This window comes from Temnothorax nylanderi, unplaced genomic scaffold, assembly GCF_030848795.1.
Source record: "Temnothorax nylanderi isolate EJ_2023f unplaced genomic scaffold, tnyl_v1.0 TNYL_tig0583_pilon, whole genome shotgun sequence".
Lineage (NCBI taxonomy): Eukaryota > Metazoa > Arthropoda > Insecta > Hymenoptera > Formicidae > Temnothorax > Temnothorax nylanderi.
In genome coordinates this window covers 21,390-35,095 of record NW_027249645.1, presented here as the reverse complement: position 1 = coordinate 35,095, position 13,706 = coordinate 21,390, and the positions used below count along the sequence as shown (strand labels likewise).

Here is a 13,706-nt window from a genome sequence, read left to right as displayed (position 1 = left end):
AGTCCTTATCTCTGCTGACACACACACACACACACACACATACACACACACACACACACACATACACACACACAATACACACACACACAGTAGAGAGGGTTTGGAGTCATAAAATACTGCGGGAGTGACGAACCGTGGGGTCCTTATCTCTGCTGACACACACACACACACACACACACACACACACACACACACACACACACACACACACACAGGAGAGAGGGTTTGGAGTCATAAAATACTGCGGGAGTGACGAACCGTGGGGTCCTTATCTCTACTGACACACACACACACACACACACACAAGCACCTGTACACCCACCTTAATCGTAAGCATCATCGTACATCGACATCGACTGCACCCGCACTACGCTGCAATAAGGTACGAAAAGTCCAACTTTGGGGTGCTGTATCTCGAAAACTACCCGTGATCGGACCTTGGGGCTATGGACACTTTTGTTCTACGTGTTGAGAACTACCACATATCAAATTTTTAAAAAAATTAGCCGAAAGCCATTTCCCATAAGGATTCTGCGGGGTCCTTTCGACCGTGGGATTTGGTCAGTTGATGTAATTTTTAAATTAAATAGTTTAAATTTTTATTGCGAAAAAATATTACCCCAGCCAGGGTTTGAACCTGGAACCTCCCGTATACCGTGCGGGTGTCGTGCCAATTCGACCACTGGGGCTGTGGTAACATTTTATCGCAATAAAAATTGTTATTCTATATACTGGCGAGGGAAGATTATTATTCTGTTTATTATACACCGTCGACCTAAAAATCGGTGCTCCATCTTATAGTTGTTATTGCGATAAAATGTTACCACAGCCCCAGTGGTCGAATTGGCACGACACCCGCACGGTATACGGGAGGTTCCAGGTTCAAACCCTGGCTGGGGTAATATTTTTTCGCAATAAAAATTTAAACTATTTAATTTAAAAATTACATCAACTGACCAAATCCCACGGTCGAAATTTATAAGGTCTTGATTTGATCCGAAAACGTACTGTGTGAATCCGACAAACCAAGTTGGCTCACGGTTTTTCTATGTTCATATCGGAAAAGACGTTATATATTGCCAGTCACGGTCGATTTAAAGATTACTTTAATTGTTAAAATAATTATTGTTTTATTAATTTTTTACAAACAGCTATTGTTTCGCTTATTATAAATGGCTATTGTTTTTACATTGTTTTTTCACTGAATTACACTCGTCCAATTTATTTTTGTAGAAATTAATTAATTAAATTAATAAAATAATTAAATTATATTTGATTAATTAAATGCTAAATAGATAAAAAAAATAATTATTTTTATATTGTAAATTTATTAAAATGATTATATTATGCGGGTCACTCTGTATACTTTCATATTTTATTGTTATAACAAATTTTTATTGTTATTTAATCATTATTATGTAATAAATATAATTATTAATCATTTTTATTCATCATATTATTCTCATAGCGAAATAGTTGGTTATATCGATGGAATAGAGTCTCCTCGAATCGTTGGTAATAAGCAGCAGTATAAATTTTTTAAATTTTATCTCAATAACGGAAATGGAAGAAAAATTCAAATAGTAGCCTGGAATGATGACATAGATCATATTTTACCTCTCATAATACCAAATCATGTAAATATAAATTTTCATGTTAATAAATATTTTGTCTGAATTATAATTCTAAATCATATAGTATATATATAAATTTTATTATATTTGCTTTTTTTATTTTTGTTTTATAACTAAATGCATACTTAAAATATGTGTTATTTTAATAATTAAATTACATTTATATTATATTAATCTCATTATTATAACAAAGTATTTTATTAAAATAATTTTAATAGATCATTCACTTGGACGGAGTTCAAGCAAGAACTCCAAAAATGTCCAACTTTAACAATGGAAATGTTCGTTACGAATTATTGATTCGTAGTAATACAGTTATTACAAATTTGGGAATATACGAACCAAGTCAAACATTCAAAGAAGCAATTCCAATAAAATTAAATGAGATTTTTAATACTTTTGAACGTGTCTGTGAGTTGTTTCGTTATATCTATATTTATATTTTAATATATATATATATATATATATATATATATTGTTACGCGCGCACTCGCGAACGCGTACGCGTGCTTCCGGGATCGCAGAAATAACCACTCTCGTTATTACAAAAGAACTCGGGTTTATTAAAGCTCAGAACGGAATACAATAAAGAGATCTGGGAAAACCGGTCCGAACGAAACGAGTCACCAGATCGATCTGACAGGCGGTAATTAAATCAATAATTGTCCCGTTGTCAAGGGACCGCTTCGCGACTTCTGCGGAATGACCGCTCGCTTCAGCTCGGAGTTAAGGGCCGTTTCAGCGCGGGCGTAACACTGCCCTCCCTCTCCAAGATTGTCGTCCCGACAATCCGGAAGGGCAGTTTCCTGACTAGGCAATCTGTCGTGCGATTCCAGGGTACCGGGACGACTCCTGCCCTACCCTGGGCTGCTGCCACAGGTTACCGGGCGTCGTCCTCTTCTCGGTCCCAACCGCACTTTGGAAGTCCAGGACTCAGTCCTCTTCCTTGTGGGCTCCAGGGCAGGCTCCCAATCAGCTTTCCCAGGAAGGAAGCTTCCGGGACCCAGAACGGCTTCCTGCCCCTACCTGAGCTGTTGCTGCAGGTTTTCTCGGGCACCGTCCCACGGGGCCCCAAGCTCTCCCCAGCCGACTCCAGGGCAACCCCCCAACCCTCTCCCTCGCAGGAATCCGCCGTTGAAAAAGATCCCTCCTCCTCCGTCCGCTGAAATCGTCTTCCTCTTCCTCAGTTCGCAACTCCTCTCGAAAATCTTCGGACAAGGGGGGGGGAAACTTCCCGTGGACCCTGCGCCCCGCAGGGCTCCCCAGGTCCCCGCCCGGCATTTGCCCTACGGCCCACGGAAAAACCACGGGTCAAAAACCGTGGGCAGGCGGTCTTCTTTATGAAGTCTTCGGCTATCGTTGTTGGTGACGACACCGTAGAAGCTCTGCTTAGTGTTTCTCTCTCTCAAAAATCATAGAAAACTTCTTTCTGCGAAAGAACAAACATTATACGCAGAAACTCGAACACACAAAAAAAAGTTTTTTTTTACACAACTTTATTCCCTTCTATTCCTCCTCCTCTTTCCTTTCTCCATTATTCCCCACGCTCCTATCCTTCCCCTCCTCAAATTGCTTTTCAAAATCCCTCCTTTCCTCAAAATTTCCTCCTAGTAAAATTTTAACGGCCTTCGCCCTCTCTATGGCCAACTTCAGTGAGGTAATCCCTTCTAGCTGAAGAGTTCTTTTAACAAATCCGTCCGAAAGGGAAGAAACAAATTGAGCGCACGCGATCTTGTCTCGAACCACGTAGGGGCACTCAGGATAAGCTAATCGAGAAAGCCTTTCGAGCTCTGCTCCGAAAGAAGCCAGATCCTCACCATATCTCTGTCTACGGCTCGTAAACTGAGTATAAAAATTTTGTGATAAACCTCCCTCACCAAAACGAAGCTCTAATTTAGATTTTAATTCCCCGAAATCAAGGCTCTCTAAATTTTCCACTGACTCTAATACTGCCCGCGCCTTTCCCCTCAGATTTGTGGCCAACGCAACGGACTTCGACGTGTCATCCCAACCGTTCGCGCGCGCGATCAAAAGGAATTGCGAGAGAAATTCTCGCAGCGGGGTCGTTCCGTCAAAAGTGTCGGGCTTTAGCTTATAGCCCAGCTCCGAACGCGCGTCGTTCGCTCCCGGAAATGCGGTACAAGCCGCCGGATACGCTTGCGCGCCGCTCACTCCCGGTAACACGTCATAAGCCGTCGGATACGCTCGCGCGCCGCTCACTCCCGGTAACACGCCATAAGCCGACGGACCCGCGCGCCCATCACCCGCCCCGGGAAACGCAGAACGCACCCCCGAACTTCGTATTTCCTCGGTCGCTCTATTAATAGAAGGACTTAGCTGTACAGAGCTTCGGAGACGTTGTAGCTCCTCATCGCGGCGCCGCAGCTCCTCCGTATGCTGCGCCTCCCTCTGTGCCCGCTCTTCTCGCAGCAGCCGCACTTCCTCAATTACGCCCTGTAGAGTCGCCGCTAACGACGTCACTTCCGGGGCGTCCGGCTGCGGTGTCCTCGCTCGTGCCCGCTTCCTCAAGGAAGGCGCCGATGAGGCCATTCCGTCTGTCTGAATCACTGTCACTCTCCCGTTCCGCGGTCGCTCGTCTGATCCCGGCCGAGCCCCCAAAATGTTACGCGCGCACTCGCGAACGCGTACGCGTGCTTCCGGGATCGCAGAAATAACCACTCTCGTTATTACAAAAGAACTCGGGTTTATTAAAGCTCAGAACGGAATACAATAAAGAGATCTGGGAAAACCGGTCCGAACGAAACGAGTCACCAGATCGATCTGACAGGCGGTAATTAAATCAATAATTGTCCCGTTGTCAAGGGACCGCTTCGCGACTTCTGCGGAATGACCGCTCGCTTCAGCTCGGAGTTAAGGGCCGTTTCAGCGCGGGCGTAACAATATATATATATATATATATATATAGTGTTGCGCCCGTGCCATTCGTACTTCTGGGCCGAAATTGGCTCCGCTCCGCAGAAGTTTCAAGCCGAAGCGCGTCCCTTGACAACGGGGACGCATAGAATTATTGATTTAATTACCGCCTGTCAGATCGATCTGGTGACTCGTTTCGTTCGGACCCGTTTTCCCAGATCTCTTTATTGTATTCCGTTCTGAGCCTGAATAAACCCGAGTTCTTTTGTAATAACGAGAGTGGTTATTTCTGCGATCCCGGGAGCACGCGTACGCGTTTGCGAGTGCGCGCGTAACAATATATATATATATATATATGTATATCTATATACGTAAAATGTTTAATTCAATGTTAATAATTAAATCTATTACTTTTATAATTGCAACAATAAATTATTTCAAATAAAAAAGATGATCAAAATGGAACATTAACTAATTTTTTCTTCCTATTTTTCATTTTTTTGCAAATAGTAAACATACAATATATATCAAGAACATCAATTAGTCTTTATATAAAATCTATAATTTTTTATTTATTTATTTTTTTCAATTTTTTTAATTACATTAAACTATGAAATGTTTCATGTTTAATCTCATTCTTTCTTCATTGATTAATAATCTTAGTTTTGGTATAATATAGTTTTATAATTATTATGTATGTATGTAAATTTATTGCCTTCCCCACAGGGTTTACAAGGCGTTTTTGAGAGGAACGTTCCCAAACCTCGTACACACACAATTCCCTTAACCTGGTCTCTCGAACTCACAATTATTAATTATTAATTTCCCCTCCCCCCCCTCGAGTCCTGCCCCCTCCTCTTCCTCTTCCTCAGCATCCTCCACGACTTCGTTCAGCTACCTCCCTCCTTCCTTTGCGTCTCCCTTCCGCGCTCTATTTTGCCCATTCCCTCTTCCTCTTGCCTTTTTCCTCCTCATAAGAATCCATGAGGAGCTTCTCTTCCATCCCTCTAGAAATCTCCTCCTCCTCGGATCTCGTTTCACTCCTGGCATCCTCCCTACTCCTTTCTAACCTCTTCCCTTTCTCTTCTCTCTCTCTATCCCTCCTCTCCACCGATTTGTCTTCGTCTACCTTCACCCCCATACTGCTCCCTGCTCTCCTCCTTGCTTCCAACACTCGTCGCTTCTCCTCCTCGCCCCCCAGTCTCACTAAAAACGTCAGCCACGCACCTCTCTGTCCAATCAGCCTTACTTCTCTTACCTCCACTCTTACCTTTAGCCCTTCCGTGAACAATTCCTTTACCTTCTCCCAATTCGATTCTTTGCCTTCCCATTTCTCTTTCTCTATCCTTAAAATCACATTTCTTTTCCTCAGCTCTTCCTCGTTCTCACCCCCCACCCCCCACCATTTCTTCTTCTCAGGTCTCTTTTTCTCGCACTCTTCCCTCTTCCTTTTACCTCCATTCTGCTCCATTCTTTCCACCTTCCTTTTCAATCTCCTTACTTCCTCCTCCAGCTCCTCCATCCTCTCCTCCTTCCTTCTATTGTCCTCTTTCCCCTCCTTCAGCATCTTCCTCACTTTCTCCTCCATCATCCTCTCTACCGCGTCCACTAATGCTCTTCCTTTTTCTTCCATCCTGAGATAACTGAAAACGCACTTAGATTAACCACCTCTCTTTTGCTCCGCTTTCTCCCTCTCCTTCCTCTCCCCCCCTGACCTATTGCACTTCTCTCTTTCACCTCCACCTTACCTTCGCTCCTTCCGCCTCCAATTCTTTCTCTGGCAACCGCTTACTCTCTTCCACCACTCGCACTCGTCTCCTCGGTCCGCCTTCTCTGCTGCTGCCACGTGTATACCTTACCTGTTCACCTCGCTCCATTGTCCCCTCCCTTCGATCTCTCGATCTCGCCGCTTGTCCCTGCCACCCGTTGCGGTGCTGCGTATCCGCCTTAAACTGTCGTGTCACTCTCGCCTCTCGTGCCATCTCCTCCCTCTCCCGTGTTCCCGTCGACCTAACCTCATTCTCCGGCCTCCTCATCTCTGACAAATTTCTGCCGTCTCCTCTTCCTTTTCACCTCACCTCCATTTGCTCCACCTCCTCTCTGCTTCCTTCACCCCTATCGCTCTTCCTCCGCCTTCCCTCCTCTCCGTGTCACCCTTTGCCGTGACTCTTTTTCACTCACTCTCTACACTGCCTGTTCCCCCGCCGAGGGCTACGGGGGACCTCTAGTTTTATAATTATTATAGTGTTATAATTTGTTTTATAATTATTAAGTAATTTTTACGTTAAAATATAGTGTTATTGTACATGTTATGTATTATATATTATATAGTACGTTATAATATTAAAATATTGTATTAGAGTATTGTATTTATATTATTTTTAAATTAATATAAATAAATTTTAGTATATTGTGAAATAATTTTGTATATATAAAAATTTTATACGACGACGACGACGACGACGATAATTGTACTTTTTCATTAAATTTACTAAAATAAAGAATAATATAAAATAAAAGATCTATACATTATATTCGTTTTATTTAAATTAAAAAATAATATAAAATAAAGGTATATAATTCATATTTTTTTATTTACAAATATTGTTACAGAACTATTAGAAGAATTATTTCCACGAATTATTTATATTGAGATATAATAATAATTATCAATAATAAAAATATTTATTACAATAATTATTTAATATATTTAATTTCTATTTTTTTAAATTTTTATTTAATAATTTATTTTTCAATTTTCTGAAAAAAATGCCTAGACGTAAAATATATCGTAATATAGAAGAGGAAGAGGAATTTCAACGAAGACGTCGTGAAAAAAATGCAGAGAATCAACGTCGTCGGCGTGAAATTCAAAGGGCGTTAGTTAATTTAGTAATAACGTTGTAAACATATCGCAAGAAAATTCTACGTGTGATAATATAGTTGAATATTATATTGGTTCTATGGATGTGTCTTGCATTCATTGTAGTGCAAAACATTTTGCAGCTGAAAAGATTTCTAACAAAGGAAATTCATTTCATGATTGCTGTAATCATGGTGCAGTATATCTTGAACCATGGCCTGAAATCCCTCAATTTCTTCGATCTTTATTTGATGGTAGTAATGTAAAATCAATTGATTTTTTAAATCGTATTCGTAGTTATAATAGTTCATTTTCTTTTGCATCATTTAATGCAAATTTAATTAATTTCCAAGAAAGACGTCCTGGTCCGTATTGTTTTAAAATCCAAGGACAAATTTATTATCAAGTTAACACAGCATTACGTGCTGCGCAAAATGAAAGTCCGACTTATGGACAACTTTTTATTGTTGATTCAAATGAAGCAATAGAACATCGTCTTAATCAAAATTCAAATTTAAATCTTGATATTGTAACAAATCTTGAAAATTTAATGCGCGAATGTAATATATTCGCACAATCATATCAAATGACGGCTGAAGAGTTAGAAAATCAACAACGATTAGAAATGGAGTCTGGTGAGTTGTCATCAGAGTTACAATTATTATTTACATTAAAACCAGGGATGGATCGACGTAGTTATAATGCTCAAAGAACAAATAAAGTTGCCGCAATTTTTAAAACAACTTCTGAAGGAGAAATTCCTGATTCCTACGTTACCATACGTAATAGAAATACTAAAATTTTACAACAAGTTAGTATTATGGATCCGAATGTAGAACCTTATATATATCCATTATTTTATCCATATGGAACTAGAGGATGGCATCGTAATTTAATGAAATTAAATAGTAATAAAAGAATAACTAGAAGACAATATATTAAATATCGTATGGCGGTTCGTAATGAATTTATTGTTTTCTTATTAGGACGTCGTTTATTTCAACAATGGCTTGTAGATAATTATGTAAAAATTGAAAAGGATAGAATAGATTATTGTAAAGCTCATCAAAAAGAATTATGTGTTGAAACATATCAGGGTTTAGTAGATTATATGCAAAATATGGCAAATAATGTAAATGGTCGTGTGGGAAAAATGGTTATACTTCCTTCTACGTTTATCGGATTTCCACGTAATATGTTACAAAATTATCAAGATGCAATGTCAATTGTAAATAAATTTGGTAAACTTGATCTTTTTATCACGATTACATGTAATCCGAAATGGCGTGAGATCGAAGAAAATCTTCTTCCTGGTCAACAAGCTTCTGATAGACCTGATATTTGTGCTCGAGTTTTTAATATTAAGAAGGATTATTTAATCGACTTAATCGTTAAGCAAAAATTTTTTGGTGAGATAGCAGCATTTCTATACGTTATTAAATTTTAAAAACGTGGTTTACCTCACGTTCATATATTAATTACTCTAAAGCAGAATTTTAAAATAACAACTCTTCAAATTGTAGATAAATATATTTCTGCTGAAATTCCTGATCCAAATAAGAACCGTGTATTGCATGATATAATTATGAGACATATGATTCATGGACCTTGTGGTGACTGGTGTTTGGTTAATGGTAAATGTTCAAAACATTATCCCAAAATATTTCTCGAAGAAACTAGGATGGATGAAGATGCTTATCCTTATTATCGTAGACGAGATGTTGGTAATACTTTTGAACGTCCTGGTGGATATATAGTTGATAATCGTCATGTTGTTCCATATTGTCCTAAATTATCAATTTTATTTAATTGTCATATAAATGTTGAGATAGTTTCAAGTATTAAATCAGTTAAATATCTTTATACGTATATTTATAAAGGTCATGACGCTGCTGCTATAACGATTGAACCAGTGATAGAAAATATAGTTTTAGATCATAATGAGATACGTGATTATATTGAAGCTCGTTATGTAGGGCCCGTGGAAGCAAGCTGGCGTATACTTGGTAAAAAATTACAAGATAAAAGTCACTCTGTGGTCCGTTTGCCTGTTCACTTACCTAATGAACAAAACATAACTATTGAAAATGAATGCAATGAAGATGCAATTTCTTCTGCTTTAAATCAAGTTACTAGATTAGATATGCTTTATTGTCTACCTCTCGGTTTCACAAGGCGTTTTTAAGGAGCGTTCCCAAACCTTTACATATCTTCTATTCTAGTTCTCTTCCATACAATCATTGGCGTTTTTCAGGGACGTACCCAACCCTTTACAAAATATGCATTCCCTCGCCCGGCCTGGCCGTATGCGACCCTTCACATTCTAAGCCCTCTCCCATCCACGATTCCCCTCCCCTTTCCTGCTCCCGTCCCTCCTTCCTCTTTTCTCTCGCCCTGGTTTCCCTTCTCCCTGCTCCTTCCATCATCTGGGCGGAACTACCATTCCTTGCTGTCTCTGTGTATTCCTTGCCGTCTTCTCCTTTAACTTCCTCTCATCCATCCTTCCTGTTTCCGTCTCATCTGTCTGACTCCTCCTTTTTTTGACTTTCCTTCCTCTCTTCCCTACCTGCAACCTACATACAGAAAACAAACGAAATAAAACATTTTGACATGGTTTAAAATTGATTCCCTCTTGGGTTCGTCCGTTTTCCATCCTTCCTCCAATCTGCGCTCCTTCCTCCGCTCTTCCCTTTTCTATCCTCTCTATATTTCTCTCTCTATCTAGCCAATCCACTGTTTCTTCCCTTTCCTCTCCTCCGTACCTTCAAATCCTCCTCCATCTGTCTCCCTCCTCATCCCATTTCACTTCCTTCCCATCTATCCATAATCTCTTATTGGTCATTACCGCTGACCTTCCTTTCAATCTTTCTTCTCTTGCTTTTCTTACCATCCTATGCCTATATGCTCTCTCCTCCATCGTAAGTTCCTCATCGACTCCTACACACTTCCCATCTTCTCCATATCTCCTCACTCCTTCCAATTATGTCTTCCTTATCGTCTTCCTTTTCAAGCTCCATAAACATTACCTCCTTCTGGTCCGCACCCGTCACCTCTACAACCCTTTCTTATCGGGATTATCCTTCCCAACACTCTTTCCATTATTGTTTCCACCAGCTCCCTTCTTTCCCTTGGTCCTTCTCCTGTTACTCTCCTCCATATAAGGCTCCTTTTTTCCTCTTTTCGGCTTTCTCCCTTTTCTCTCTTTCGTCTTTCCGCTCCGCCTCTCTTTCTTTCCATTCTCTTCTTCTTCTTACTTCCTCCTCTTTATCTTCCGCCATTCGCCACAATCTACTCCTTTCCGCATCGCGTTCCTTCTCTTTATCTCTTTCCTCTATCCCTCTTTTGTCTTTCCTAACCTCGCTTTTTCTTCTGCTACCTCTATCCTCCTCCTCACTCAACGCTCTTCTCTCCGCCTCACTCTCAGCCCATCCCTTCCTTTTCCTCACCTTTTCGCCTCCCCGTCTGACCTCCGATCTTTCCATCTCCTCACTGAAGTTCCTCCTCCCTTCACTTCTCCCTTACTCTTCACTTGCCACTTCCTCCCACCAATCTCTTCCCCATCCTTTTTCACTCCATCCTCCTTCACTGCTCTCTCTTCTCTCCTCTTCTGACATCTCCCTCATCGCCGTTCCTCTTCCGCTCTTCTCCACCTTCTCTATCTCTCTCTCCCTCTGTCTCCGTCCGTTGCTCTCATCCGGCTCTTTCCTTTCCTCCTCTCTTCGTCCTTCGCTCTTCTTGATCCGAATCGTTTCAATCTGCCTCTTTTCCATCCTTTCTAACTGTGTTCTTAGCTCCTTCATTTCCTTCCTGATTTTTTTCCTTCTCGTCTTAATTCCTCCCTAATTCCTTGCCCTATCTCTCTTAGCTCTTTCACGATTTCCATAGCCCACTCAGCCTCCTCCATCTTCTGTCCTACTCTCGGCATCCTCTCCTTTTTTGTCGGTTCCTCTGAATATTCCTCAGCGTCTTTCCTCCTTCGCATTCTCAATTCAATCTCTGCGTACTCCCGTAGCCCTCGTGCTGTCTTTACTGTCAACCGCACCGTGCGTTCTCTAACCTCGTCTCGACGTCCCGCATGGGTGCCAACCCTCCGTTCGTCCGTTTCTCCTCTTATCTGCCCGCGCGTTCTCACCGCCGCGACAGTCGATCTCTCATTCGTCGCCGCTCACGCAGGCACCGCGCGCCCCAGTGCTGCATCTCGACTCTCCGCAGTGGTGCCAACCCACTCTTTTGGAGGGGCCGGCACCCCGCGCCGTCTCAGCCCCAGCCGGGGCTTACCATCGCCGACACCCAGCGCCGCGGCGCCGCCTCGACTTTCGCTTCAGCGCCATCTCGCCTCTCCACTCATCACACGCGTCTCCGTGCCCTGCAGTTCCGCGCCTACGTTTCACGCATGTTCGTTTGTCTTTCTCTCTCTCTCTCTCTCTCTCTCCCCTATCTTCTACCCATATCTCTCCGTTCACTCTCTCTTCATAATTCCCTCTCTTCTTTTTATCGTTTCCGGTCCCTCTCCTTGGTGTTCCTCCCTCTTCTCTCGCCTTCTCTCCTGGCCTTGCCACTTAACCTCACTTTTCCACGTATTCTCCATCCTGCCTTACTCCGAATCTCTTACGACTCCGGTTCCTCCTCCATATGCTCGTCTTCCTCCGTCCTTCCTTTATGTGTCTCTTCTCTTTCGTCACATTCCTCGTTTCTTACTCCTTTCTTCCATCCATAATTTCTCCTTCTCTTCTCCGAGCAACCCGCCTTTCTCACTCAACCGGAAGTCCTCCTTAAATCAAGTTACTATGTTAATAGACTATTTGGCATTAAATTTGCGTGATAATGAAGCAAAAAATTATTTATATACAGAAATTCCATGTCATTATACATTTAAAAAAAAAATTAATGGTCGAAATGTTTCACATTGGGTTAAACGTAGTAGTCATTATAATTGTATAGGACGAATGTATTCCATTAGTCCAACTCAAATAGAATTATTTCATTTACGATTATTGTTACTCACTGTTAAGGGAGCTATAAGTTTTGAAGATCTAAGGACTATTAATGGGCAAAATTTATCAAACATTTACAGCTACATGTTTAGCTTTAGGTTTGATTGAAGATGATGATGAATGGATACGAGCTATGGATGAAGCTGTTAAGTGGATGATGCCACGACAACTTCGTAGATTATTTGTACAAATTTTACTACATTGTCAACCATTATATCCAGAAGAACTCTGGGAAAGATTTAAAATAGCGATGTCGGAAGATTACTCGCGACATATTGGTATATTACAAGGACAAAGAAAAGCATATATTACAATTAACGCTATGCTTCACGCTGAAGGTAAAAGTCTTACTGACTTTCCACAAATGGAACAATTGATAGACAATGTTGAAGAGGAAGATTATATGACACTTGATCAAATTACAGAAGTTGGTACGAGACAGTATAGTCAATTAAATAATGAGCAAAAAGAAATAGTTGATACCGTGTTAAACAGATTAGATGATAATAATAATAGAAATTGCTTTTATATTGATGGTCCTGGTGGAACGGGTAAAACGTTTGTATATACAACTATTTATTATTTAGCCAAAATTAAAAGTAAACGTGTATGTACTATGGCTTTTACAGGGATTGCAGCAACATTACTTCCTGAAGGAAAAACAGTTCATAAAACATTTGGCTTGCCAGTTCCGTTACTTAATAATTCGTCATCCGTTATTAAAATTCAATCAAAAGAAGCTAAATATTTAAAAGAAATAGATATTTTTATTTGGGATGAAGCGCCTATGGCACCTCGATACGCTTTAGAAATAGTAGATCGAACGTTGCGTGATATTATGAATAACGATTTACTTTTGGTGGAAAAATTATCGTATTAGGTGGTGATTTTAGACAACTTCTTCCGATCAAGATACGAAGTACTCGAAGTGAAATAGTGAATCTTTCTATTAAGTTTAGCTATACCTGGAAATATTTTTTAAATTTTTCTTTAACGCAAAATATGCGAGTTTTTCCAGAAGAAATTAAATTTGCAAAATTTCTATTGGATATGGGTAATGGGATATTAAATGATTCTGAAGATAATATGGAAGTTCCTGAATGTTGTGTAGCACCAATTGATTCAGATATTGTAGCAGATATATATGGCGATGTAATTCGTAAAAAAGAATTTGATAAAATAGCTAAAAAAGCGATACTCTCTGCAAGAAATGTCGATATAGACGAAATTAATAAACAAGTTGTTGAATTATTAGATGTAAGTAGCGAGCGAATTTATACAAGTGTAGATAGTGCTGTGTAAATTGTAATGATAATGATGATATTGTTGAGTCTTTATTAC

General features: G+C 40.4%; 1 protein-coding gene across 1 annotated transcript; it reads right to left on the bottom strand.

Annotated features, from left to right (window-relative positions):
• Window positions 1-5,397: 5,397 nt before the first annotated feature.
• Window positions 5,398-6,418, bottom strand: LOC139784095 (uncharacterized). Its single transcript, XM_071723261.1, has 2 exons — window positions 6,257-6,418; window positions 5,398-6,151 (listed from the first exon to the last, which is right to left on the bottom strand). The coding sequence occupies exon 2, from the start codon at window positions 6,139-6,141 to the stop codon at window positions 5,440-5,442; it is 702 nt and encodes a 233-aa protein (XP_071579362.1). The 5' UTR covers window positions 6,142-6,151; window positions 6,257-6,418; the 3' UTR covers window positions 5,398-5,439.
• Window positions 6,419-13,706: the final 7,288 nt, after the last annotated feature.